The sequence below is a fragment of the Panthera onca genome, chromosome E2 (assembly GCF_046562875.1).
Source record: "Panthera onca isolate mPanOnc1 chromosome E2, mPanOnc1 haplotype 2, whole genome shotgun sequence".
NCBI classification, from domain to species: Eukaryota; Metazoa; Chordata; class Mammalia; order Carnivora; family Felidae; genus Panthera; species Panthera onca.
In genome coordinates this window covers 17,486,689-17,514,027 of record NC_138353.1, presented here as the reverse complement: position 1 = coordinate 17,514,027, position 27,339 = coordinate 17,486,689, and the positions used below count along the sequence as shown (strand labels likewise).

Below are 27,339 nucleotides of genomic sequence, written 5' to 3'. Positions count from 1 at the left end.
GATGGTTTGAAGGAAGGACTTCCTCCCTCGTACTTCCCCAGCAATACGGAGGGAGGCCCAACAACTTTCCAAATACTGACCGTACACAGAGAAACCATAGAAACATCTTTATTGAAGGGGACAGGGGTCATGCTGAATTCAGGGACATGCAGTGAAGGGGCAGTCGTGAGCTGTCCTTGGTGGTCAGGGCCCCGGGTCCACCCTGGACCCCCTGGGCCTTCAGGTTCTCCCTCAGACCGTTGGTCTGGCTCGAGTGCTGTGAGGTCCTTTGGGGCCAGTGACTCAGATTTGGTGTTTTGGACCTGTGACCAGAACATAGATTGAAATAGGGGTTCCAGGATTTGGGATCCCCTCAAGGCCTTGGGGCCCTTCATGTATTAGAGATGGAGGCTTTAGGATGTGGGGTTCCCTTGGGGCTGGGGCTCTTTGCATTTGGGTGTCTTGAGATCCAACGACTCAGGGCATTGAAGTGCTCGTTTCCAGGGATGAGAATTCCTGTTTGGGGTCTCCTGGTGCCTATGAAGTGGGCTTGAGGTGCCCTGGGAGCCCGGGATGCATATCCTCACTGCAGTCTCCTCCATCCCAGGCACAAGGACCTCCGTGATTGGGGTTTCCTGGGGGCTTGGGATTGAATTTTTTAATTTGGGATTCCCTGGGGATTTGGGGATTCCATGATTTGAGGATCCCTGTAGTTAGGGCCTTGGGATCCTCTAGGGGCTGTAGGACTTGGGGACACAGGGGAGTATGGGACTTGTACTCTGGGGTTTGGGATCCCGAGAGTCACAGAATGGGGCCTCTAAATTTTGGGGTCCCCCAAAGGGGGAAGTCGTTACTTAAAAAATAGAGAATTTTCTGGGAGCCTGACCAGCACAGGGGCTGTGGGCCATGTGGGGTGGGCTTCATACAAGGCACTGGGGGTTTCTTGAGGGCGCAGAGGGTAGGAAGACTTAGGGGTCCTGTAATTAGCACTTCCAGGACTGTTTTGGTGTCTGTAAATTGGGGGTGACAGTGGACTGGTTAATGTGTGTCTCTTTTGTAAGAACAGGGGTCTTTGTTAATGTAGGGAGTCTCTGATTGCAGTGTAAGCTTTTGGGGTGACTATGGGGGGTCACAACATCTTGAGGGGACTGATGTTAAATGTAGGTCTGTTACTCTGTTGCTCTGGAGGCATGACCTATGTTTATTTCAAGGGGACTTGACAGAGGAGGAGTCTTTGTTAATGGGGGAGGGTTCTGATCCAGTAATGAATGATTCAGGAATGTTCTGCTCTGGAGCATTATGTAGAAGTCACCATCATTTGAGGTGATGTGGAAATATGTTATTGGGGGTCTGCTCTGAGGGGTTGGGGATAGGGACTAGCCTGAAGGTGCTACACTCAAGGAATCTCTTTCTGGGTACCTTGGGGTCTGTATTTGGGGGTTATCATGAGGGAATCTGTTAATAATGGGGCCTCAGTGATCCAGGGCTGGCTAATGGGGTCTCTATTCTGGATGTGTTACTGGGAATCTCTATCTCAGGGTGATTCAGGGGCTCCTTGTGTCAGGAGATGCTAGAGGGGACTCTGTGACTCTGTCAGGTATCCAGGCCTCTAAGACTGCATCTCTGCCCTCAGCATCCAGGGAAACCAGCAGCAGAAGAGCAACCTGGAAAGGAGAATCATATCCATCACGCCTTGATGCAGGGAACATCTGGATTTGGCCTTTCTGGATTCTGTCTCTACTTGTCTGGCTATGCCCTCTCAGACTCCTGTGCCGTGGAAGGTGTTCTGCCTCCTCTACCTGCCCCATACGGGTGAAAGTCCCCAGAATTCAGTGTGGGAGCTCACTCCCTAAAAACTGTTTCTGGGTAGGCTGATTAGCCACTAGTTTTCCTAACCTCTATTTCCAGCCCCAACCAGAAGTCCAGATCCCTGTGTCCACCAGCCTTGTGCAACCTCTCCCTGAACATCCTACAGGAGGTGGGCCAAGGGTTGGCTACACACCTGGAGATGGAGTTCTCTGATGCGATGTCCTTTGGGGTCCGGACTGTCGTGAAAGTGCGTTTGGGCTGTGTCACTGAAGGAGAGGGCAAGGTCTCAGGTGACAGGATGACAGACCCTCAATACCGAACCAGACTCTTTGTCATTAATACTTGTCCATGTCCCCAGTACCCACCTCGACCTCACATTCCAATACCCATCTGGACCTCTTATCAATAATATTCTGTGTCCCTCAATACCTACTCATGTCCCCAGTGCCTGCCCAGAGCCTTGTTGTTAACATCCCCATACCCCATAGCACCTATCCTCTTTGGGATCCTGTCTCATCATTTTCCTGGACCCCATGTCCCCTGTGAAATACTGGAGATTTTGCCACCAGCATATACCTGAAAACCCATGACCCTCCTATCCCCAAACCTTCACTCCTCCTCTACCTCTTACACTCCAGCCCCAACTCACTTGTCACTTGATGCACTTTTTTGGCTCCCACATTGTCCCCAGGGGGGTCAGTGGATCCACCAATCCTGGGGAGACATAAGAGGAGTAGGAGAAGTCAGAGACACAAGAGGAGCTGAACCCATGGGGCCTATGCAGAAAGAGCTATGGTGTGGAGGTGGGTATCCACACTGTCCTGCTGGTACAAGAGGAAGAGACATCTAACAGGGGAATCAGGGTTCTGGGAAGTGCCCTGGGTTTGGGTTAGAGTTTGGGCTCACCTCTGAATTCGGGATGCCGGTGCAAAGACTCCATGCCGCGGGGGACAGGTAAAGTACCGGACACCGAAGACAGAGCCATCATGCTTTCCAGTGGGCTGGTCTAGCTCAATGCCATACCAGTAACCTGCAGCAGTAAGGTGTCAGGATGCCTCAAGGTCCTGCCTGCCTGCCCCCACCCTACCCCCCAGATCACTGTCCTTACCTGGGGCAAAGTCTGTCTTCCCATAGAAGCGCACAATCCCTTGCTTCTGGCCAGCAACAAGGACTTGGTCTCCAACCTCAGCCTTGGCTCCCTCTCGCTGCTGCAGGCTCCCCAGAGATGGGGATGACGGGGGCTTCTTCTTGCCTGGGGTAAAGGGTACATGGGGAGGGAGTGGGGCCCCCAGATGCCAGCCCTGGGGACCCCATGCCACCCAAAAAGACCCAAGGTAGAAACTCTGTCCTGGCTCCTGTCAGGAACTCTAGAGCCTTCCCAAGAACTGGGGGGCTTTAGGCTTGAAAGGAAACAATCTCAACTGTAAGAAAACTGGGGGTGGGGGTTAGGCATGAGGGTCAAGAACCTGGAGAACCCCCAAATCCTTTCTCAAAGCTGAAGTTATTTGGGTCAAAAGAAAAACTGAGTCACAAAAGTAAGGAGCCCAGAAATTATCCTTTTAAGGTGAAGGAAGTAGGGGCACCTTGGTGGTTCAGTCGGTTAAGCGTCTGACTCTTGATTTTGGCTCAGGTCATGATCACAGGGTCATGAGATCAAGCTCTGCATCGGGCTCTTCATGGAGCCTGCTTAGGATTCTTTCTCCCCTGCTTCTCTCTGCCCCTCACCTGCATGTACATGTGCACGGTCTCTCTCTCTCTCTCTCTCTCAAAATAAATAAACATTTAAAAATAAATAAATAAAATGAAGGAAAGGGTTGGGTGTGAAGATAAATCAAGTCACTAAATCCAGGAACCCCACAGATTCTTCCCTAAAACTGGGGGAAAACCCTTGGGCCTGAGGGGAAACTAAGTCATAGAAAGCAGAGAACCCCCAGATCTTTTCAGGAACTGGGGGTGGGTGGGCAGTACCAAGTCAAAGGAGAAACAGAGTCATAGAAGTGAAGAACTCAAGAGATTGTCTTCTAAAACAGGAGTTTGGGCCTGAGGATAAACTGAGTCACTGAAGCTGGGCTACCCATAGAATATCCTCAAATTGGCTCTCCTCCTACCCAGAAGGCTCCCCTCTGACCTTTATGTTCCCTGCGGCCTTTCCCAGTGACACGGGAAAAGTCCATCCGAGGAGTCCGAGGTGTGGAGGTGACTGATGAGGGGGGCGCATCCACTACTTTGGAGATCTTGGACACAGAGGCAAAGAGACCTGCGGGGACAGAACGTGGGCTGGGAGCTGTCCAAGCCTCTGCCCTCTGCCCAGTCATCATCTCCCTACCCCCATTACCCAGTCAGCAGCATCAGAACTACTGAGTGGACCCCACCACCACCCCGTTTGAGCCCCAGGTGGGACTGACCCTGCTTGGGAGGGCAGATGAAGTACCGGACACCCCCAACACTGCCATCATTCTTGCCCTCGGGTTCATCCAGCTCCACGCCCACCCACTGGCCACTGGCGAACTCCGTGGTCCCGCAGAACCGAAGTGTGCCCGTCTGAGGAAACAAGGGAGGATATGGTTTGGCGGGGGTGGTCCTTGGGGGGCCATGAGAGATCCCTGGCACATCCCTGGTGAGTGGATGAGGGAGCCCTAAGCTCAAATCTGTTTGGACATTACCATTTATTGGCTATATGACTTAACATCACTGTGCCTCAGTGTCCTCATCTATGACATGGGAACAGAAATCACACCTACCTTATAGAATGGTTATAGAGCTTCCCTGTCCAATGCAATAAACAGCCATTAGCCACATACAACAATTTAAATTAACTGAAATTAAAATTAAATTTAGTTTTCCTGGTTGCACTAGCCACATTTCAAGGGCTAGTAGCCACATGTGGCTTATGGCTACTTTACTAGACAATACAGACACAATATTTCCATCATCACAGAAAGGTCTACTGGACAGGGCTGTTATAGCCTCAGAACAGGGCCTGGTGCTGAGTGAGGGATCAGCGAGTGTTGACTATTACTGTCTTGTAACTTTGGTCAAATGACCTCCTAGGCCTTAGTTTCGTCTGCAAAATGGAGAGAATAATGCACCTTAGAGCCTGGCTGTCTGGTTGAAACATCTGTAATGTATGTAGATTTGTTTAGTTGTGGTGAGCCCTCATGGCTATTAGCATCGTGTGAGGCTGCTTCACTCTCAAAGTTCTGGTTCCTTGCCTATAAAATGGGTGGATTAATAGTGCCTATTTTGGAGGATTGGTGTGGGGGTCAGAATAGTGCCTGGCACACAGACAGCACTTGGAATGCACCAAGGCTTCTTCTAAGGGCTTTACAGATTTTAATTAGTTTAATCCTCATACAACCCGAGGTGGGTACTGTTACCAGCTCCATTTTACACATGAAGAAACTGATACCCAGAGAGGTGGGATCAGTGGCCGCAGGTCCCCCAGCTGGAAAGCAGGAAAGCTGAGGTTTGCCTGAACTTCTAACCACTGTACTATACTGCTTCTCTCAGAGGCAGATTGTCATTATTGTTCTTATCTTCAAACCAAAGGTTTCACCTCTCTGAGCCTCCTACAGTCTTCTGGGTTCTATAATGGGAAGAGTCAACCCATTCTGCTTTCAGAATTGTCACATAAATTTGACAAGATCATGCACAGAAAGCTCTACAGGCAGGGCTGATGCATGCCAAACTCTTGATTAGGAAACGCAATGTGACTTTTACAGTTTCTCACTGTGTAAGAAACTAGATTCAAATTCCTTCCGGTGGCCTACATGTCTGGTATGATCCAGCCCCCTACTGACCTCTCCCCTTCGTCCTCTGGTTATATTACCCCTTCCCTCCTCTTGGCCTCTGAACCTGCCGTCTCCTCTGTCTCCATATTGTTGTGTGTGAGCTCCCTCCTCTCTCAGCTCAGATATCAGCTCCTGAGAGAAGCCTTTGGAACACCCCAGCAGCTAAAACTGCATTCGCCTTCAGCCAGGGGAAATTTACTAAATCCAAACATTTTTAAGTTAAAAAAAATTTTTTTAAGTAATCACAGAGTCCAATGTGGCGCTCAAACTCATGACCCCAAGATCAAGAGTCATATGCTCTACTGACTGAGCCAGCCAGGCTCCCCTAAATCCAAGCATTTAATGGTTTTCAAAGCCTCTGTTGCTACCAGAAATTATCTTAACTGTGGATTTATTTTATTGGCTGTCTCTCATTAGAAAAGAAGCTCCATAAGAGTGGGTGTGGGCTCACACACAGCCCTTTATTCCCAAGGAGAGGCTGGGTCCGCATAGAGACTGAGGGACACCAGATAAATAAATAAGTCAAAGTTGGAATACCTGGATAAGTGAAGATTCTCTCTGCCCTTTGGGCCTTTATACCTGCTCCCTCTATGCGGGATCCCTTCTCCTTTTCTTCTCCTGGCTCATTCCTCCTTATCTTGAAGCGGGTGCCTCCATCCCACAATACCCCTGATTGTTCTGACCTGTCCTTTTTTCCCAAAGTGCTGACACCTCTGGGAGCAGAGGTGGGCCTTGACTGGGGATCACAAGGCCCAGGGTAACTCACAGGTGCAGAGCTGCACTGATCACTCTGTTTGTGCTACCTCATGACCGCCACGACTATTCTGGGCTGTCACTGTCAACTGATAGATCTGTCTTCCCTCCCTGGACTGACAGCTCAGCCTTGGGGCAAAAGGAAGCACTCACAGAATGACTGTTAGATGAAATAAATACTGTAGGAATGATGGGGGTGGAGGGGGTGGAGGGGTGGACAAAGGGGAGGGTCTACACTCTGTCCAAAGACCCATCTCTGAGGCACGAGGGCTGACTCCTGCTCTCCACACCTTTCCCCAGGCCCTGACCTTCTGGCCATCCAGCAGCACGCGGTCTCCCAGACGCAGGCCCAATGCACTGAGCATGAGATTGCCTGGGACGTTGTCATAGTTGGGTAGTGTGACCTTGGGGAGGGCACAGGAGAGTGGCACAGCCTCCTCCAGCAGTGTTCGCAGCTCCTTGGCCACCAGTGCTGCCTCTGCCTTGTCCAGGGACATGTCCATGGGGTCTGGGACCACCTCTGCTGGCACCTGTCCCTTTCGGTTCTGGGGGCCAATGGGAAAAAAGGAAGTGAGAATTCAGTGGCATAGGCTGTACCTCCACCGAGCCCAAGCTCCCAGAGACCCCTAGTCCATGTAAAGCAAAGGCAGATCCAGGCCATCCCTTAGGCCATCATGGGAATAAGAAGGGGTGAGGCATTAAGTTGTAGACCACGTCCCCAGGGAAGTCCACCCTCAACCTCAGGCTCGGGATTTCAAGTAATTGAGGGTGGAACTAGGGGTGGAGCCAACAGGGAATGAAGGTCACACTTCAGTCTGTAGGTCATGCTCTCAGGGAGGCCATGTTCCCAAAGATCCCAAGCCGGGAATGAGACCACGTGAGGGATGAAAATGGTCTCCTGTGGTACTGGGTCAGGTGTCCAACTGGGCCAATGGGGAATGAGGAGAGGCAGGGCTTCAGGAACACAGGCCATGTTTCCCCAGGATATCTGAGCCTGGAATAATGCAGAGTAACTGGTGTTGGAAATGGATGCTTTGGAGATCAAAGATCATACTGAGGGCTTATGGGGGGACCCAACCTTCTCATTCACAGAGAGTCTCAACTTTTTTCACAATCCTGAAATATTATCTACATATAGCCCCAGGGTCAGCCAAGATTGAAAGAAGATATTCTTTGCTGGGTAACCCTGGATAAATCACTTACTCTCTCAGCTTCAGTTTCTCTCATAGGGCTCATAATAGAGTTCACCTGACATATCATGAACACTAAGTAAACACCAGCTATCATTTCATTTGTTGAATGTATAGTAGATGATTTTTGTAATGAACTTCTAGAAACGCAAGCAGTTCTGGCCTCCCTCTCCTCCGCTGGCTGGGAAAGGGGGTGGGGAAGGAAGGAGAAGGAAGAGAATGGGGGCTGGGACAGGGATGTAGTACCCGCAGCGCCGGGTTGGCACCATGCTCCAGCAAACATTTGGCTGCGCCCAGGCACAGGTTGGAGGCAGCGATGTGCAGGGCTGAGCCGTGGTTGAAGTCACTGCACGTGGAGTTCACCACTGGGGTGTGGGAGAGAGGAGGGTTCCGGGTGAGTGGACTTGGCACCCCGCCCCCCGTAGGCCACCTTGCCACCTTAGAGTCCCCCAGCTCAAGTCCATCTCTTAACCCCGCAGACCCGAGTGCCTCCCACAGACTCGTGTTGCAGAGCCCAGCCCCTCCAGAAGGGTCCTGTCCAGCCCCGGGGATGGATGGGTCATGGATATCTGGACCCTGTCTCTCACACCTCCTACCTCCACCCTACCACCATCGTCTCGGATCCCGGTCCCTTCTCCCTTCCCAGGCCAGACCTCAGTTCTGCCCCATCACTCAGCTGCCCTGCCTTCTTTACTTCATGTCTCCCCATCTCCCAGCACATCTTCTCCCGGCCCCCAGCACACAACAGAGGCACCCTCCTCCTGCTTCCAGCCCCCATCTTATCCTGCGTCCCATTCCCTCCAAGCCCCGACCCTCCCGCTCACCTCTCGGCCGGGCGCCCTTCAGCAGCACGCGCACAAGGTCGGGAACGTCGAAGTAGGCAGCGTAGTGAAGCGCGTTCATGTTGGTCCAGCGGCTGCGCAGTGTTACGTCCGCACCCAGCGCCAGCAGCTGCTGTGAAAGGCGCACAGCCGCCGCAGGGTCCCCTGCACGACAGCCCAGGTCAGCTTGCGTCCCCTCCTCCAAAGCCTGGGCCCAGGGCATGGGGAAGGCCCTAGGCCTCAGGGACTGTGCTTTGGGATCTTAGGCTGCGGGTTCACGGTGGGGGGTCTGAGGGCCAGGATTCTGGGTGGTTCTGAGGGTGTCATGTCTGGGCGCCTAGGTTTGGGGGCTGGTGGCTTGGGGGTGTGGACCTTACCGACTCCGTGGGCTCCAGCCTTGCACGCATAGTGGAGCAGTGTCATGTCGGTCAGCCCATCACGGTCATTCACATGGCAGCCTCGACGCAGAATCTGGGACGGAATCAAGGAGGTTTACCCAAATACATGAGGGACCCCATCCTCTCCCTCCCTGGCTTCCCAAGTATCTTACCTCATTACCGATGACATCAATCTTGTGCTGGACTTGGGGCACCCACTGGCGCACGATGGCGAACAGCTCAGGGATGGTGGTCTGCGGGTCAAAAAGAATCTCCTGGCACGCCGGGTCATTGGGGTCGAAGAACGTGAAGGCTAGGGCAGTGAGAAGTTCAAAGTCATCCCAGGCAAGCTGATCCCCTCTTTCCATCCTGAGGCAGGGGAACTCTAGGCCTTTGCCTTTAATACCCTCTAATGCATGGTCTCAAACCACACGGTGCATGGGCTACAGGCATTTTCTGTTGGCCAGCATAAGGTTTCAAAATCAGGAGGTTTCACAGAAAACTCTGCATGCCCCATGTGTCTTGAAAAGTTGGAAGATCTGGCAATCCCACAGAGCAGCAAACTGCACCCCTGGAAATGAGTGTGGAGGGAGTGCAGTACCTCGAGTCTGCATGCCCCTGGGAGGAGGGAGGCTGCCACTGCTCTAGCCCACCGTTGCCCTGGCCGAGTATGGGCACAGTTTGGCTAAATCTCAAGTAAAAACAAAAAGCCAGAAAAGCTGGCTTTTCAGAAAAATCTCCCCAATTTTTCAAATACTGTGTAGAACACATAAAACGTACCCATGGGCAGGATCCAACCTGTGGCCAGCCAGGGTGGTGCCCAGAGGAACTTCCATCTCCCCCTATTAGGCCGTGATGTCTGTTGTTTTCTGTGGTATTGCCAACACCCAGCACAGGGCCTGGCGCAGGGCAGGAACTCAGTGCATACTGAGTGAGTAAATGAATACCCAAACGATTCATAGCTCTGGATGTGTATCCAGATGATACACACCCACAGAGACAGCATCTCCAGGAATCAGCCTTTGTGTTCCTCTTTAAACCAGTCCCGGCACGCACAGCCCCCCTTGGCTCAGACCCTGCCCGGGCTCCCACCACACTCAAAGCACCGACCACTATCCTCTCCACAGCCCACGGGCCCTGCACAAACCGGAGGCCAGTGTGTTCTCTGCCCTCTCGCCCTCACTCATTCCACCCAGCCACACTGGCTCCTTCTGTCCTTCCAACACGCCAGGCAAATTCCTCTCAGGCACTTTGCGCTCGGCATTTTCCTTGCCCGGGACAGTCTTCCCTCAAGCCTTCTCAAGGTGTTGCAGGTTTTACTCAGATGTCACTTCTTCAGGGAGGCCTCCCCAGACCACTCTGTGTACATCAGCACCTCTGCCCTTCTCCATCTCCTGACCTTTTTTATTGCTGTAATCACGGCACCTACCACTGCTTAACATTAACTTGTTTACTCCTTTTTCCTTCCCTTTCTCCTTCCCTCTTTTCAGGTCTCACTTGTCTCCCTTGCTAGGATGTAAGCACTGTGTTTCTGTGCTGCCTTGTTCACTCCCTTCTCCCAAGGCCCGGCACAGCAGCTGGCATGCAGTAGGTGATCAATCAATCTCTGCGGAATTAATTGTACAATTTTGATACACAAATAGACAAGTTCTTCTCAGAGCCCATCATAGCCCCCTCTCTGTCCTATTTCCAGATTCATTTCCAGATTCCTTCATGTTCGGTGGCCAAACCCTCCTCGTTCTAGAAGCAAGATTCTGAGGGAGGTGAGGGTCAGGCAGGGAGCAGCCTACACTCTCTGACTTCCACCAGGGTACAGGCCCCAGCCACGTCTAGACACATTTCCAAAGGAGATTTTCCAGTTCCCTGGGGTGGATTCGTCACCTGGGACACCCAGATAATGTTCTTATTTTTCTATCAGACTGAAGTCAACTTGTAGCCTCTCTGACCCACCTCTAGTGGGTGACGTGACCACAGATGCCATCCCTTCTACCCTATCCTAGTGATGCCCACTCTTTGAACATGGTGCCTAGTTTTTGAACTTACAGCTGCTGGGGATTCCCAGACAACATCTTCCAAAAGCCTCCTCCACCCTCTCTACCCAGCAGCCAGAGGGAGCTTTTAAAAATATAAATCAGATCTGCCACTCCTCTGCTTTTAAATACCTCCCTACCAACTGCTCTCTCCTCATCACACTTATCCAAAGTCCTCGCAGTGGACGCTAAGGCCCCCCCAGATCTAGTCATTGCCAAACCCTCACCTTGACTCCCATCACTCCCTTGCTACAGCTCCAAGATTGCCTTTCGTTCCTGGCCCAGGGCTTTTGCACTTGCAAAAGATAGCCCGGAACTATCTTTCTCCAGCTCTCCTATGGCTGATTCCTTCTCATCCTCTGGGTCTCAGCCTAAATGCTACCTTGTCAGAAAGACCCACTCTGACCACTCCGTCTCAAGGTGCTGCCCCCTGCCCCCCCTTTTATATGTCCAACTTTTATTTCTTTCATAGCACTCACTCCATCTGAATGTATCTGATTGATCTATTATTTGTTCCCTTCTGAGAGCAGGGATGATGCCTGGGTCACTCACCATTAATAGAAGATGACAGAGATCACCCAACATAAATCTTATCACAGACTAGTAGCAATGGATAAATATGCTTGGTGAATGATTAGACACTTTCAGTTTCTCCAAGAAAATACCCTCTCAGCTCCACACCTTCCTACCTTGGAGCCTTTACTCCTGCAGTTATCTCTCTGAGTACTCCCTTCCCTTGCCCCTTTCCCTTGTTAAACCCCAACTCATCCTTGGGTCTCCCTCAAATGTTACCCCTCATAGAAACCATGTCTTAAAAAGCTCTTGCAGCATCCCATTCTTGGCAAACACAATTCTCATCATGTCTTATAATTATATATTTATATTACTTTATACTTATCTGTGTGGTTGCCATTGAGGCCTGTAAATTCTCTCAGGGCAACAACTGGGTCTGTCTGGCTCCATGCTTTGCCCCAGCTCCTAGCATAGAGCCAGGTCCACCACAGGCTTTCAGTAAATGTTTGTTGAATGACTAAATGATTGAATGATGTGTCATGAATCAAAGATTAGGATTATTCCAATTTCGTTCTCCAACGGGTGAATGAATAAATTAACCAAAGGGGGATGCAATGGCCACCACTCACCCAGACCACTTTCAAATCACCCAGAATCTCCCCACCATCACCACCAGCAGAGCTCAGCCCAACCTCTCTGGCCACCCATGGCTCCAAACAAGATTGCAGGGTGGGGAGGATGGTTACCGTAGTCCTTGGGGAGGGGGGCAGGTGCCGAGGGGTGCACAACAGGCTTCTGCCGGCGCTCCTGGGTGGGGCTGGGGGCCTCAGGGACCAGCTCATCCTCTTCCTCCTCTTCTTCTTCCTCCCCGCGTGGTGGGGGGGCCATGGGAGCGGGATCTGTCTTAGTCATGGTCTTCAGTGGCCCTCCGGGGGGCGGGTGCAGATTTGGGGGCGGTTTTCAGGCCAATCCTGGAGACAGAGGCCAGTCACAGAGAGCCCCCAACAGGGTCTAGGGTCTGAGCCCCCAGAAGCTCCAAGGCCCCCAAGTGACTCCCACACCCCCAGCTCTGGATTTTGGGCAATCATAGCGACGACCATCAGCCGTCAGAGGACCCTGGTATGCGGGCCCAGCGCCTACCACTTCCCCCCTCTTCCCCAGGTTCAGCCCCCCATTCTTCTCCTCCCGCGTCAGGCCCCTCAGTCTAGGCCGCCCCCTCCCCGGGTTTGTTTATCTCGGGATGCAGGATGCTTCGCCCCTCCCCTTCTCCGCGGGCCTCCCTCTACCCATCTTACCTCGGACTGATGGGGCTGGGGACCAAAGCTGAGACTGGGGAGACTGGAGTAATGGGGTGTCAGTGTTGGGGGAAGTGATGGGGGAGGAGAGGGAGACAGAAGGGGACGAGGCCCAGACGCCGACAGGGGATGGGGGTGGAGAAGGAGGGGCGCTGATGCGCATGCGCAGTGATACCCCCAACCAGGCGCGGGGGCGGAGATACTGGGAGGCTCCAGGCTTTGATGAAAGGGCTTGAAGCAGCGTCGTCGTGAAGAGGATAGACACGGAGGATGGAGAGAGAAAAGAAGAGATGGCCACGAAAAAGGATGTGAGACATCAAAACAGAAAGAGATGAAGCAGAGACAAGGGCAAGAAGGAGAGGGATGGGAAAGCGGGCACAGTTTTTTGTCCGTCCCCCTGGGACAGAGCCTTCCTTCCCGCAGGCCCACAAACCAGGCCAGTTAGGGCAGGGGTCTCAGTGTGGTGGTGGTTATGAGTGTTTTCCTCTCTCTGAGATCTCAGACCTGACCCTTCTCCATGGTCACCGCATACAAGGGGTGTGTCAGAGGGATGATTTTGTAGACTCCTTTCATCATCGAGGGTCATTAGTTACCGTGGTTATCATCACTGAGTGCTCAGAGACCACTTACCAGGTTTAGAGAGGTTAAGCTACTTGCCCAAGGGCACACAGCAAGCAGATGCTGGAGCTAAGAAACCAGACAGCCTGCTGGAAACCAGACGGCCTGGCTGGAGAGTCCGGGCTCTTCATCACCATGCTACATATGGCTGTAGCAGTGTGTAGGGGCCAGATCTGCCAATGAACCCCTCCAACCCTCTCGGAACCTGTATCTCCCCTTGGGGGAAGACCTCCTGGAGCCAGCTCAGAGTCCAAGCCTTCCTGGCTCCATCACCCTGGTTTGGCTGTCACTCTTGCCTGGTGACCAGAGCTGGCACTGCCTACCACTCCAGCCCAAAGAGGACTGGGCTACTTTGCCTCCCACCCTTCATCCTTCTAATGGGCAGCGGTAGTTTCATCCCTCACCCCCCACCCCGGCCCTCATCCTGGTCTGTCCTTCATCCTCTCCCACCTGGACTGTGTTCTCCCTGCTCCTCCCTTACCCCACAACTTGCTCCCTATAATGCAGCCACAGGGACCTAACATATCACATCAGGGCCCTCCTCCATTCAGAGACATCTGCTTGCTGCACCTCGCTCTAGATAAAAGCTAGTGTTCTCAACCACAGCTCACAAGGCCCTAGGTGGACTTTCCACTATCATCTCTCCACCCTCTCCTCCTCTCACTCTCCCCCACATTCACCGCCCACCACGCTGACTTCCTTGCTCCTTCTCAGCCCAGGACCTTTGCACTGGCCGTTCCTTCTGCCCAGAATGCTCCTCCCCCAGATGCTTGGTTTCCTCTCTCCCCTAGTTTAGGATTTTACTTCTTGGCGCCTTTTCAGTGAGGCCTTCTCCGCTCTATCTAAAATTGCATCCCCCACACATACTCCCTTCCCTGCTTCAGTTTTTACCATAGCAACACTGCCCTCCTCCAGCTGACACCCTTGATGTTGGGCACTTGCAGGGGGTGTGCTGCTCCCTGGAACATCCAGTCCGTATGCCTTCCAGGCCAGGTCCTTCTCACCCAGGTCTCTGCTCGAACATTGTCTCCTTAGAGTCCTCTTCTCCACCCATCTGCCAGTGCCACCCCCACTCCATTACATTTTCGTTTAGTCTTTACAGCGCTTATTATAATCTGAAATTATCTTGTTTATTAGTTGACTGGTTTATATTCTACTCAAGCAGAATAGAAACACCATGAGGGCAGGACTTTGTCAGCTGTGTTCACTGCTGTACACCCAGCTCAGCACCAGACTTCGCAAAGGGTATGAGAACCAGGTATAATTCTCCCCAAATAAACAACTCTTGTTCTGTTCTGAGACTGTTTTACTGACTGTAAAGGTTCAAACTAGGAATGGCAGGAACCTGGCACCAAGGGGAACAGGGACTGATGAGGCTTGGGCCTTGGTCAGCCCCAAGGTTCAAGGGGTCCCTTAGGAGGGGGTACTTGGAACCAGACCCTTGAGGGAGCTGCAATGGCCCAGGCATGGGTGGTGGGGCTAGGCAGACCCATGTATGATGAGTGGCTCTTCCTCTGTCTTCTGTCATCTGTCCCGCAACATCTGGTCCTTATGCACTGGGGGTCTGAGTGTCCAGGAGCTCGGGCTTGGCATCCAGTGTGAGAAGTGCAGGACTTTGGGCAAGGACCGCAGCTATGTCAGACCCTCCACAGATAATGGGACTCCTCACGTCCAGGGAGCTGGGCATTCCCAGACAAAGAGGGATAGAGATGGAGAACACAGGGGAATGAGGGGAGGGAAGGAGAGAGGGAAGGAAGGAAAAGGGGGGAAGAAATGGTGAGGAACATGGAGGGTGATGTGGGAGGCGGGTGTCAAGGAACACAGAGAGATGTGGGCAGAGATTTGTGGGGAGACAGGTAAACAAATGTGAGGCCAGAGAGACATTCATGGGGGAATAAAGAGGTATGGAGAAACAGGGAAATGGCGGGGGGAGGGGTGTCAAGAGACAGATATGGGAATAGGCAAACACAGGAGAAGACAGAGAGAGACATAGACGGGGGACACAGAAATATGCAGGTGAAGAGAGACATGGGGAAATGGAGAGACAGGAGGGAAGAGAGATGGGGCAGCAGAAACATAAAGATGAATGTGGGAGGAGAGAGGAGGAGATTGAAACACATGGATTGAACGGGGGCAGGGGAGGCAGAGAGACACTGTCAGCCCAGGGACCATGGCAGGCTGAAGAATCCCAGACCTGAGTCTGAGGTCTATCCCTACACTCTGTATGTCCCTCTTGTGCCCCAGCATGGTTAGGCCACAGTCTCAAACACAAAGCCTCCAGGGGCAGCCACACTGCAGTTCTAGCTAACTGTTCCTAGCTGACTGCTGCTAAATCTGCTGAGCCTTCAGGAAAGACCAAAAATTATTTTAAAGCACCACTGAGGCCAGAAAAATCGTATCTGTTAGCTGTGTACAACCTACTGGCCAGCAGGCAGAGACACCTTAGCCACAGAGCTACTTTGGGGGCTCCTTTTTGAAACCCCTTCCTATCTCTTGTCCAGGCAGGGCTGAGAGCCCTAGGACCTCAAAGTTGGCCCTAAGGTTTGAAGCAGGGAAAAGGCCTGGTCAAACTTTTAAAGACACAATGCCCTCCTCCAATATTCAGAAGTAAACTATAGGAGCAAAAGCGCCTTTAGATAGGGCTCGGGAGACTCTACTAGATGGGCTGCAAACTCACACTCCATAGGGGCCAGGCAGGAGCTCTCTAACCGTTTGAATCGAGGTTCTGCAACTTACTGGCTGCTTGACTTTGGGCGAGATTTGTGCCTGACTTTTCATCTGAAAAATGGGGACGACCGCAGTACCAAGGTCACAGTGAGTCTTCAGTAAGTTATTAACTCTGTCTGGCAGAGAGTAAAGGCCCCTTAAATATTATTAATATATGGAACAGCCATTACCCTGCTCTGACCAATAGCGGGTAGGCATTGCCAAACTGACTTTTTTTTTTCAAGAAAAGCCAGAAATGTGGAAACATGAATGAAATGTTCTGACTTTTAAAGGAAAATACATATGCCACGGGGGCCAGGTGGCCACATTCACCAGGCAGAGCAGGTCCTGGTGCGCCCAGCCGGCAGGCTCTCCTTGCACAGCTGCTGCGCCAGCTGTTCTAGAGCCCGCAGCTGCACCTGGTGCTGCTCCTGGCGCCGCTGCAGCCTCCGCACGCGACGTTGCAGTGCTCCCAGGATAGTGCCCAGCCCGGCCAGAGGGTGCTGGGCCTGGACTCCAGGCCGTGGCCTGGCAGGAGCAGGAGGAAGGATCAGGGGGGCCAGGAACACGGTGGCTGAGGCCTCGGGGCCTCTGGGTGCTGGCCCTAGTACCACAAGGTGCACAGAGCCAGGGGCCGAGAGAGCTGGGCCAGGGGTCGGGGGCGTGACGCCTGGTGGGGAGGGAGACACGACTGGCTTCTCGGTGCTTCGGGTACTCTGCTGCTTCTGGAAGACAAAGCATGGGGTGGGGGGCATCAGGGCCAGACTCCAAGGGGTACTGCCATCAGGTAAGGCCAGACCTCAAGGAGGAACTTCCCTCAGGAGAGAAGGGCATAGGGTCAGACTGGAGGAGGGACTTCCCTCAGGAGAGGAGGGCTGGGGATCAGACTCCATGGATTATTTCCAGGTGGGGAAGACTGGGGGTCAGACGCCAGTGGTGGGACCTCCCTTTGCTCACCTCAGTAGGCGGCGCTGGGGAGAAAATGGAGGGCACTGCATCAGGCCGCAGGTAGCGCACACCCCAGCGCCACTGGAAGCAGGAAGGTGTGAAGTGCTCACTGCACAGGTGCTGGTGGCAGCTGGGCACCCAGTCCTCATGGCCCATGTGCCGCAGCCAGGCCCGCAGCCGGGGGCCATCCTTCAGTGGGAACCTGCCAGGGGCAGTGGGGTTACGGGGTCAGTGGGGTTATGGGGTCAGCAATATCAGGTCCGGTCACACCCCTCCCTGAGGACACACACATCGGGAGGTCCCTGGGCTCCAGACCTCTGTCTCTCCAGGCTAGAAGCTGGCCCTGCCTCCTGCCCAGGCCCTACCACCAACCCACATCCCATTCTTCCACCTTTTAAACACCCAGCATCAGCCACCTCTCCTACCTCTGCTGCCCCTTCCATTCAGCCTCCATCCTCTCCTGCCTGGGCTTTTGCAACAGCCTCCTTCCTGATCTCCCTTACCCACAGAGACTCTGCCCTCCCCCAACAATCTGCTCCTCTACATGAAGCTGAGAGAGTAGTTTATGAAACTGGACAAATCTACAAAGTAGGAGATTCTACATTCATGGGGGTAGGGTGGGGTTATAGGTTAAAAGAGATTTAAGGAACATCCAATTGCAGGTTGTAGACCTCGTCTGCAACAAATCATTCCATAAAAAGACATTTTAAAACAATTGGGGAAAATTGAGCATGAACTGGGCACTGGATAGTTGTAAGAAATTAATTTTGCTAGGTATGATAATTGTCCTGGTTTATGTTTTTAAAATAGTCATCTGTTGGAAAAACATTCTGAAATATTTATGGGCAAAAGAACTAATATCTGGAATTTACTCTAAAATACTGCATTAAAGGGGTGCCTGGGTGGCTCAGTCAGTTGGGCGGCCAACTACAGCTCAGGTCATGATCTCACGGTCTGTGAGTTCGAACCCCGCATGGGGCTCTGTGCTGACAGCTCAGAGCCTGGAGCCTGCTTCCAATTCTGTGTATCCCTCTCTCTCTGCCCCTTCCCTGCTTGCTCTCTGTCTCTCTCTCTCAAAAATAATAAACATTAAAAAAAATTTAAAAAAAATAAATAAAATACTGCATTAAAGGGGTGCCTGGGTGGCTTAGTCGGTTGAGCATCCCACTCCTGGTTTTGGCTCAGGTCATGCTCTCACAGCTTCATGGGTTCAAGTCCCACATCGGGCTCTGCGTTGGTAACACAGAACCTGCTTGGGATTCTCTCTCTCCCCCTCTCTCTCTGACCCTCTCCCACTCATGCTGTCTCTCAAAATAATAAGCTTTAAAAATAAATAAATACTGTATTAAAGGTGTAAGTAGGTGGAGGGTAGATGAAAAAGATTGGCAAAATGTTGACAACTGGTAAATCTGAGTGATAGATATATGCAAATCCATTTATATAACTCTATTTTTTGGTGTATGCTTGAAAACACCTGATAAAGGTGGGGTTTTTTTTAATATTTACTTTTGAAAGAGAGAGTGCAAGTGGAGGAGGTGCACAGAGAGAGGGGACAGAGGATCAGAAGCGGGCTCTGCACTGACAGCAGAGAGCCTGATGCAGGCCTCGAACTCACAAACCATAAGAGCATGGCCTGAGCCGAAGCTGGACGCTTAACTGACTGAGCCACCCAGGCACCCCTGTTAAAAGGTTTTTAAACAACTCAACAACAACAAAAATAACCCCATTAAAAATGGGCAAAAGACTTGGGGCACCTGGGTGGCTCAGTTGGTTAAGTGTCTGACTCTGGATTTTGGCTTAGGTCATGATATCCTGGTTTGTGGGACAGAGTCCCAAGTCAGGCTCTGTGCTGACAGTGTGGAGCCTCTTTGGGATTCTCTCTCTCCCTCTCTCTGCCCCCCTCTCTCTCAGAATAAACAAACTTAAAAAAAAAGTTTTAAATAAAAAAGAAACAAACAGCAGTGCCTGGGTAGCTCTCAATCAGTTACTTGTCTGAGTCTTAATTTTGGCTCAGGTCATGATCTCACTGTTCATGGGTTTGAGCCCTGCGTCAGGCTGTGCTGACAGCCTGCTTCAGATTCTGTGTCTCCCTCTCTCTCTCAAAAATAAACATTAAAAAAAATTTTAAATGGTTGATATGGTAGATTTTATATTACATGTATTTTACGATTAAAGGTAAAAATTAAAAATTAAAGTTTAAAAAAATGGATGAAATAAAAGCTTTCCCTGTGGGAGTGGGTGGGGATTATCTGAGACTCCAGACTGTCCACAATGGAGACCTCATTTTCCAGCTTCATTTGCAGTCAGGGGCGGCCACATAATTGAGTTCTGGACCATTTGTCCTGTGGCAGCTGTCAGAAACTGGGAGACATTAAAGGTTTATTTTAAGCCGTTAAATTTTGAGATAGTTTGTTATGTAGCATTAGGTAACTAGTATGGTCAGTCATCCACATTCTACCTGCACAGTATCTTCTATATCTGCCACATGATTTACTTAATATTTTTCTTAAAACTGACCAACTTTAAGTATTTAACAAAGATACCTCAAAGAGAAAACTTTACACCACAATTTAAGATGGAAAAACCAGTATTGGGGCACCTGGGAGACTCAGCTGATTGATCTCTCAGGTCATGATCCCAGAGTTGTGGAATGGAGCCCTGTGTTGGGTTCTGTGCTGAGTGTGGAGCCTGCTTGATTCTCTCTCTCCCTCTGCCACTATCCCTGGCTCTCTCTCTCTCTCTCTCTCTCTCAAATTAAAAAAAAAAAAAAAAAAAAAAAAAGAAGTCATACAGTTCTGTTAAAAAAAAAAAAAGAAGAAAAGTAAAGAAAACCGTATCAATTCCATGAACAGGAGTTGACCAAAAAAAAAACAGCTAGATACCTTCATCTGCTGAGGGCTTTGAGGCCTGCTCTTTGTTAAAAGGGCAGAGTAAGGGTGTTAGAGACTGTGGGACAACACCATCCCTAGGACACAAGGTAACAAACTCGGGCACAAAAGGAACACTATGGAACCCTAAAACAGAACGTGGAGGCACTCTATGAACTGACATGCTATTGTCAGGCATACACGTTATCTGAAAAAAGCAAAGTTCCAAACAGAGCAGATCAGCTTTTAGTAATTGTGGCAGGCTCAGTAATGGCCTCCAAAAGATATCCATGTTCTAATCCCTGGAACCTGTGAATACTACGTTGCATGACAAAAGGTGTGATTAAGTTAATGGTCCTGAGATGGGAAGTCATCCTGGATCTTTCATCTGGGCCCTAAATGCAATTACAGGTATCCCTGTAAGAGGGAGGCTGAGAAGATGTTACCTCAGATGAAAGCGGAGAAGGTGATGTGAGCACAAAGGCAGAGATTGGAATGATGCGGTCACCAGAAACTAACTGGAAGAGGCAAGAAATGGATTCTCTTACAGCCTCACAGGGAGTGCAACCCTGCCAAGGCCTTGATTCTGGCCCAGTAAAACCGACTTGCACTTCTGGTCTCCAGAATTGTGAGAGAATAATTTCTGCTGTATTAAGCCATCAAGTTTGTTTCAGTATCCACAGGAAATTAATACAGTAATAAAGGGTGAAATTAGAACATATATTCAGATTTGCTTGTATATGCATAAAGAAACTGGGAAGGCAGGGGCGCCTGGGTGGCTCAGTCAGTTAAGTGCCTGACTCTTGATCTGGGCTCAGGTCATACTCTCAGTGTTCATTGGATCGAGCCCTGCGTTGGGCTCTGTGCTGCTAATGTGAAGCCTGCTTGGGATTCTCTTTCTCCCTCTCTCTCTGCCCCTCCACCACTCATGTATAAGTGCTGTCTCTCAAAATAAAGAAATAAACATTATTTCAAAATTAAGAAAAAAAGAAAAACAAACTAGGAAGGACACATAAAAAAGGAGTTGGGTAGGATGGACAGAGATGGGGGTGGGAGCAAGACTTCTCAGCCAAAAGGCAGACAGACAGGGCGGGGGGGGGGGGGGCGGGGGGGGGGCACAGCTAGTGCAAGAGGACAGAGGGGCTGACTCAGAAGAGCTGTGGCACCCAAAGAGCAGAACCCCAGGGCACACAGCCAGGAACTCTGGCTGCTGCAGTCCCTTTCGTCTCTGTTTGGGATCCAAATCCTCTCATCAACCCCATTCTGCCTGGACACACACAAGAAATCTCTTGCAGCAGCCCCCTTCTTGGCAAACCCTGCCCCTTCTTGGCAAACACTGACAAGTGACTACTCCACTTGCCCTTTTCTTCTTCCTTACTAGCGAAATTCCAACTTTAGTTGAGGTCATAAAGTGCCATGCTAAAAGACTATGTTTCCCAAGTTCCTTTGTGTAGGTGGGGCCATGTAACTAGGTTCTGGACAATGAATACTTTTGTGTTGTGTAAGAAAATCTGGAATGGTACCTGAAAGGCGAGGGGGTTCTCACATGGATCAGAGCAGCTCAAGGGGCAAAGGAGGAAAGTACAAAATCTCTTCCTAACTTGGTCTTTTTCTTATTCTTCTTTATTCCTCTGAATGGCAACATTTATAATGGACTCTAAAAATCTACCATAAGTGGGCAGTGTCCTCCTTTTCTATAGAACGGTTTAGTCTTGTTGGTCATCCTTCTAGATCATGAAGTGGTATATGCTGTTAGAAGTTCTTTTCAAAAGAAAAAAAAAGAAGTTCTTTTCTTCCTTACTAACAATCAATCCTAATGGTCTTCAGGGTGGTTAAATGCCCAGCTAAAAGACTACATTTCCTAGTTTCCTCTGTAGTTGGAGGGTGACCAATGATGGAGAACTCACCATTGGGTGGGGTTTCTGGGAAGGCTTTCTAAAGGGGGCTAATTCAGTTTGCAGTTGGAGCCCCTTTCGCTCTTCTTCCCTTTCTTCCCAGAAATGATACATGGCACTTGGCAGCCATCTTGGATGGAAGCAACATACTAAGGATGACAGGACAGAAAGAGAGGAACCTCAACCCTAACGATTGTGGACATGCCACACTGGTGCTGGTCTGTCAACCTCTGTATTTGTTTTATATGAGAGAAAAATAAACTCTTGGTAGATTATGTTATTGTTCAAAATATTCGCTGCCCTTCCTCACTTGAAGATTATATATCTCTACTCCAAAGACTTGAGGCTTGCCATAGACTTGCTTTGGCCAAATGACTGAAAGTGACATGGGCCACTTCTTTTTTTTTAATGTTTATTTATTTGAGAGAGAGAGAAAGAAAGAGAGAGAGAAAGAGAGAGAGAGTGAGCAGAGGAAGGGCAGAGAGAGGAAGAGAGAGAATCCAAAGCAGTCTCCATGCTGTAAGCTCAGAGCCCAATGTGGGGCTCGATCTCATAAATTGTGAGATCATGACCTGAGCCGAAATCAAGTCAGACACTTAACTTACTGAGCCACCCAGGTGCCCTTGGGCCATTTCTAAATATAAAATTTGTTGGGAGCCAATGGGTGATTCTCCCTACTTTCTCTTTTCCCCCTCCTATAAGACCAGCAATATTCCATGTAGGAGAGGCTCCTTCAGCCTGAGACCCGAGTTAAGATATTGTAGAGTAGGTCCACAAATGGTCTGCAGAGGACATAGTGTGAGTGAGAAATAAACCTTTGCTGTAGTAAGCCATTGAGATTTTGCATTTGTTATGGCAGCATAATTTAAACACACTCTATCCTATAATCTCCATAATCTTTTTTAGCCAGTAATATTTCGTGACTTTCTTACTGCCAACCAAATGCAATTCCTGATAGGTCCCCCATGAGAGAGGACTCTCATACGTGCCTGAAAGGGCCTAAAATAGAACTAATGAATGTTTCCTTTGGCTGCCTGGCAGGCTCTTGTTATTCCCTGGCAGCCACATCCCTCTTTGTTTCTCCTTCTCCTTTTGCCTTCTCCTGAATCTCCTTTGGAAATAGTCCCTCGCCAAACTCTTAACTAACTATGTGGCTTCTGCAAAACTGACTCGGGGTGAGTCTAGAGATGGAAATGGGTTAGCCTGTGTGAGGGACAGCCTGATTGCCATTGGTGGGATTTATTTTATTTAATTTTTTAAATTATTTATTTATTTTGAGAGAGTGTGGGTGCACACCCCTGTGCACATGTGGCAGAGGGGCAGAGAGAATCCCAAGCAGGCTGCTGCTGTCAGCGCGGAACCCAACAGAGGACTCGATCCCACAAACCATGAGTTCATGACCTGAGCAGAAATCAAGAGTCAGACATTTAACTGACTGAGCCCCTGGGCGTCCCTGACGGGATTTAAACAACACAGATATAAACTGATCTTTATGAAGCCATCTGGCTGCTCTGCACAGTCATTATTCTCATTATTATATGTGAAGCATTTAGAACAGTTCCTGGCATATAGTAAGTGCTCTTTAAGTTCTTGTTCTTGTAAGGGCCACAAGAGTGGAAGCAGGGAGGTCAGGAAGCAGCTCTCACAATGTCTCAGTAATAGATGATGACAATCTGAATAGCAGAGGTAATGAGAAATGGTCAGACTGGAAATGTAGGGTTTTTTTTGTTATTTTCTAATAGTTTAGTTAGGAGTTTCCCATTTGCATTTATAACTGTATTGCCAAGGTGTTAGGGGTTTTATTTTGATTGGGTGGAGATGTGTTTGGGAGGTAAAGTCAAAGGATGGGTTAATGGACCTGACTGGGGCAGTGGTGCTGAAGAAAGGATCAGGAGTGACTCCCACGTTGTGTGTTCGGTTCTTCAATGTTTGACCCTTCACTTATCCATGAGTTGTCAGGACAGGAACAGGATCTCTCAGGGTCCTTTGTGTCCAGCAGGGATTTCCTTTCTCCTGGAGATACTGAATTCATAAACAATGCCAGAGCAATATATTTTATAAAGCAAATCTGGACACACTGATTTAGGTTCGAAGACTCCTCTGCATTATTCCTATTTTGTACCAGGGCCCCTCAACTGACATGGGCTGCTAGGTTTCCTTAGGAAAGCCATCTGAAATGCATTAATCGAATTCATCCAACCAATATTTACTGAGCACCCACTATGCGCCAGGCACTGTTCTAGGGCTGGAGAAATAACAGAGAGCAAGGCAGAGAAAAATCTCTGCCTTCATAGAGTGATATTCTAGTAGGGAAGACCATAAATGAATACATCAAATATGTGACATGCCAAATAGTGGTAAGCATTAAAGGGAAAAATAAAACAGGAGGTGGATAGGGAGAATACATATGTTATCTGGGAAAGGGTTATCATTTTACATAAAGTGGTGGTCATAAAGGCAAGAACTTTCCATGCAGAAGGAAAAGCACACAATCAGCAAAACTAAAAGGCAACCGACAGAATGGGAGAAGATATTTGCAAACGACATATCAGATACAGGGTTAGTATCCAAAATCTATAAAGAACTTATCAAATTCAACACCCAAAAAATAAATAATCCAGTGAAGAAATGGGCAAAAGACGTGAATAGACACTTCTCCAAAGAAGACATCCAGATGGCCAACCGACATATGAAAAATGCTCAACATCACTCATTATCAGGAAAATACAAATCAAAACCACAATGAGATACCACCTCACACCTGTCAAAATGGCTAACATTAACAACTCAGGCAACAACAGATGTTGGCGAGGATGTGGAGAAAGAGGATCTCTTTTGCATTGTTGGCGGGAATGCAAACTGGTGCAGCCACTCTGGAAAACAGTATGGAGGCTCCTCAAAAAACTAAAAATAGAACTACCCTACAACCCAGGAATTGCACTACTAGGCATTTATCCATGGGATATAGGTGTGCTGTTTCGAAGGGACACATGCATCCCCATGTTTACAGCAGCACTATCAACAATAGCTAAAGTATGGAAAGAGCCCAAATGTCCATCGATGGATAAATGGATAAAGAAAATGTGGTGTGTGTGTGTATATATATACGTATACGTATATATATGTATACGTATATATACGTGTATATATATATACGTATATATATATATATATATATACATACACATACATACACAATGGAGTATTACTCGGCAATCAAAAAGAATGAAATCTTGCCTTTTGCAACTACGTGGATGGAACTGGAAGGTATTATGCTAAGTGAAATTAGTCAGAGAAAGACAAAAATCATATGACTTCACTCGTATGAGGAATTTAAGAGACAAAACAGATGAACATAAGGGAAGGGAAACAAAAATAATATAAAAACAGGGAGGGGGACAAAACAGAAGAGACTCATAAATATGGAGAACAAACTGAGGGTTGCTGGAGGGGTTGTGGGGGGGGATGGGCTAAATGGGTAAGGGGCACTAGGGAATCTCCTCCTCCTGAAATCATTGTTGCACTATATGCTAACTAATCTGGATTTAAATTTTAAAAAATAAAAAATAAAATTTAAAAAAAAAAAGAAGGAAAAGCACAAAGCCCCTGTGGCAACAATGTGCCTGGCATGCTAGAGGAATGATGCTGGAGAACAGTGGTAAGGGGGAAGAAGGAGGAGGGAGATGAGTCATACAGAGACTAGGGATCGAGCTCCTGTAGAGCTTTGTAGGCCTGTCTGCTCCAGCCTCACCTTGTCTTTTATGAGTGACGTGGGAGCCAGGGGAGGGATCTGAACAGAGGAGGACTCTGATCTGACTCAGGTGTACACAAGTTCCCTGTGACTGTGTGTGGAGATCAGAATGTGGGAGTGGGTTGATCAATGAAGAGGCTACTAAAATGGTGCAGTCAGGAGGTGGTAATGGCCAGAACCAGAATGGAGGCAGAGAAGGGGGTTAGAAGTGGTCAATTCTGGATAGATTTTTAAAGGGAGAGCCCACAGGATCTGCTGACAGACTGGATGAGGAATGTGTCCTGGCTGATTCAGACTAAGGCCCCCAGGGACACACCTGTAGTCAAAGAAAGTCAGGTTTATGTACCACAGCAATGAGGGAAACTGCACACCAGAGGTACTATAAGGAGTCTCACCAAACAAAGGAAAAGACAGGGTTATTATTTGGATTTGGGGGAAGGGGTGAAATGTAAATGAAATTGTTTAGCTAGGCTTAAAGCAAAGCAGAATTGTGTGTGAAGGGATAAATACTAGGTCTGCATTGCAAAGTGAGTCCAGAGTCCTGTCTCCTTGGAAGCAATACAGTTTAGGTCAATGTGGAAAACTGTGTCCACAAATGCCTTACCTGAAGCTCTGCCCCTGGACTGTAAACTGAGGCTGCTTCTCATTGTAAAAATGACTTAACTCCCCCAGGTGTTCAGTGAGATGTTTCATTTTTACCGATGTGATCTCAAACAGCAAAGTTTATCATCATCCATGTTTTTACAATGTTTTAAAAGTAGACTCCATGCCCAACATAGGGCTTGAGCTCACGACCCTGAGATCAAGTGTCTCTATCTACTGAGCCAGCCAGGCACCCCAATAGTCTAGGATTTTAGAGAACAAAGTTTCCTAGTAAAAAGCTCAAAGAAGGGGAATTTTTTCACTTTACATCTGCTGCATGTCCCTGTGAAAAATATAGAAATATTTTTTTCCTATTAACTCTTCAGCCGGCCTTTCCCATGTCTTTTATTCCAGCCGGGGAATAATAAAGAGGAAGACAGATTTTTTAAAATTATCTTTGTTTTTTTACAGTTCAAGCTAATTTTTACTTTAAGTGTGAGGAAAGAAAAGAGGTAGGGAGATGACTCTAAGGTTTCTGGCCTAAACAACAGGTAAGATGAAGTAAGTTATTAACCGAGATAGGAAAGGTTGTGGAAGGTTTGGGAGGGAGACAAGATCAGGAGCTCAGTTTCCGATGTTTTGCGTTTGAGATACCTCAACTTCGTGGACATGACAAGCGGGCAGTTGTAGGCCCCTCCCTACGGTCCCACTTCTTCCGCTCGCCCCTTTCACTACCTGTAGTTAATCGTCTACACCTGCGTTTTAACACATCTGCGCCTTTGCGTGTTCTGTGTTTACTGCTGAGAATACCGTCTCTTCACTTTGCTAACCCTGTTTTTAGATACCTGCGGGCTGGACCAGGTGCCGGGCAAAGGGGCAGTTATCCTCGGGCCCCGCCCCCGCAAGCCCCGCCCCGCAAGCCCCGCCCCGCACTTGCGCTCACTTGTAGAAGCTCACAGGGCGGTTGTCAGCGCCCAGTCGGCCCGCAGTGTTGGAGCAGTTCGGAGCACGGCAATACTTGGGCATGGCTCTTCAAGCCCGTTGAATCCTGCCCAGTCTGCAGCCGCACTTTGCTCCTCGCGAGGCTCCACAGAACCCGGCCCCACCCGCGCGCTCTCTGCCCGCCTCACGTGATGGCCCTTGAAGCCTCATCACGTGCGGGGAAGGGGAGAGGGCGGCTGCGCACTACGCGCCCAGTCGCGCTACCACAACTACGCCCTGGTCACGTGGCAAATGGGGAAAAGCGAGTAGGACGGCACAAAGCCAGTTCTTAGCCACTCTGACCTTATCTTGTGCTGGGAGACAGGTGACGTCACGGCTTTTCTGAGCCTGCGCCAAGTGGTCGGTCTCTTTCGGCCCCACCCTACGCTTATATCCGGGTGACTATCCACTGCGTGGGCGGGGGGAAGTGCTG

At 49.6% G+C, this 27,339-nt stretch overlaps 3 protein-coding genes across 4 annotated transcripts in view; 1 reads left to right on the top strand and 2 right to left on the bottom strand.

The window, feature by feature from the left end:
- Positions 1–92: 92 nt before the first annotated feature.
- CLIP3 (CAP-Gly domain containing linker protein 3) lies at positions 93–13,567 on the bottom strand. Its single transcript, XM_060652106.3, has 14 exons — positions 12,559–13,567; positions 12,010–12,234; positions 8,894–9,033; positions 8,721–8,814; positions 8,347–8,508; positions 7,769–7,887; positions 6,641–6,877; positions 4,194–4,329; positions 3,917–4,045; positions 2,897–3,040; positions 2,695–2,818; positions 2,438–2,502; positions 1,982–2,054; positions 93–1,643 (listed from the first exon to the last, which is right to left on the bottom strand). Exons 2-14 carry the CDS (start codon positions 12,173–12,175, stop codon positions 1,589–1,591), a joined length of 1,644 nt encoding a protein of 547 aa, XP_060508089.1. The 5' UTR covers positions 12,176–12,234; positions 12,559–13,567; the 3' UTR covers positions 93–1,588.
- A 2,572-nt stretch (positions 13,568–16,139) lies between these two features.
- Positions 16,140–27,155, bottom strand: THAP8 (THAP domain containing 8). The gene is made up of 3 exons (XM_060652237.2): positions 26,869–27,155; positions 16,840–17,032; positions 16,140–16,607 (listed from the first exon to the last, which is right to left on the bottom strand). Exons 1-3 carry the CDS (start codon positions 26,949–26,951, stop codon positions 16,212–16,214), a joined length of 672 nt encoding a protein of 223 aa, XP_060508220.1. The 5' UTR covers positions 26,952–27,155; the 3' UTR covers positions 16,140–16,211.
- Positions 27,143–27,339, top strand: part of WDR62 (WD repeat domain 62) — a 44,524-nt gene continuing 44,327 nt past the window's right edge. The window contains exon 1 of one of the 2 annotated variants that reach the window (XM_078438485.2): positions 27,143–27,231. The gene's annotated coding sequence lies outside the window, so the exon portion shown is untranslated. Of the gene's footprint in view, positions 27,305–27,339 lie in introns of both variants that reach the window. The other variant, XM_078438484.2, reaches the window with a different exon arrangement.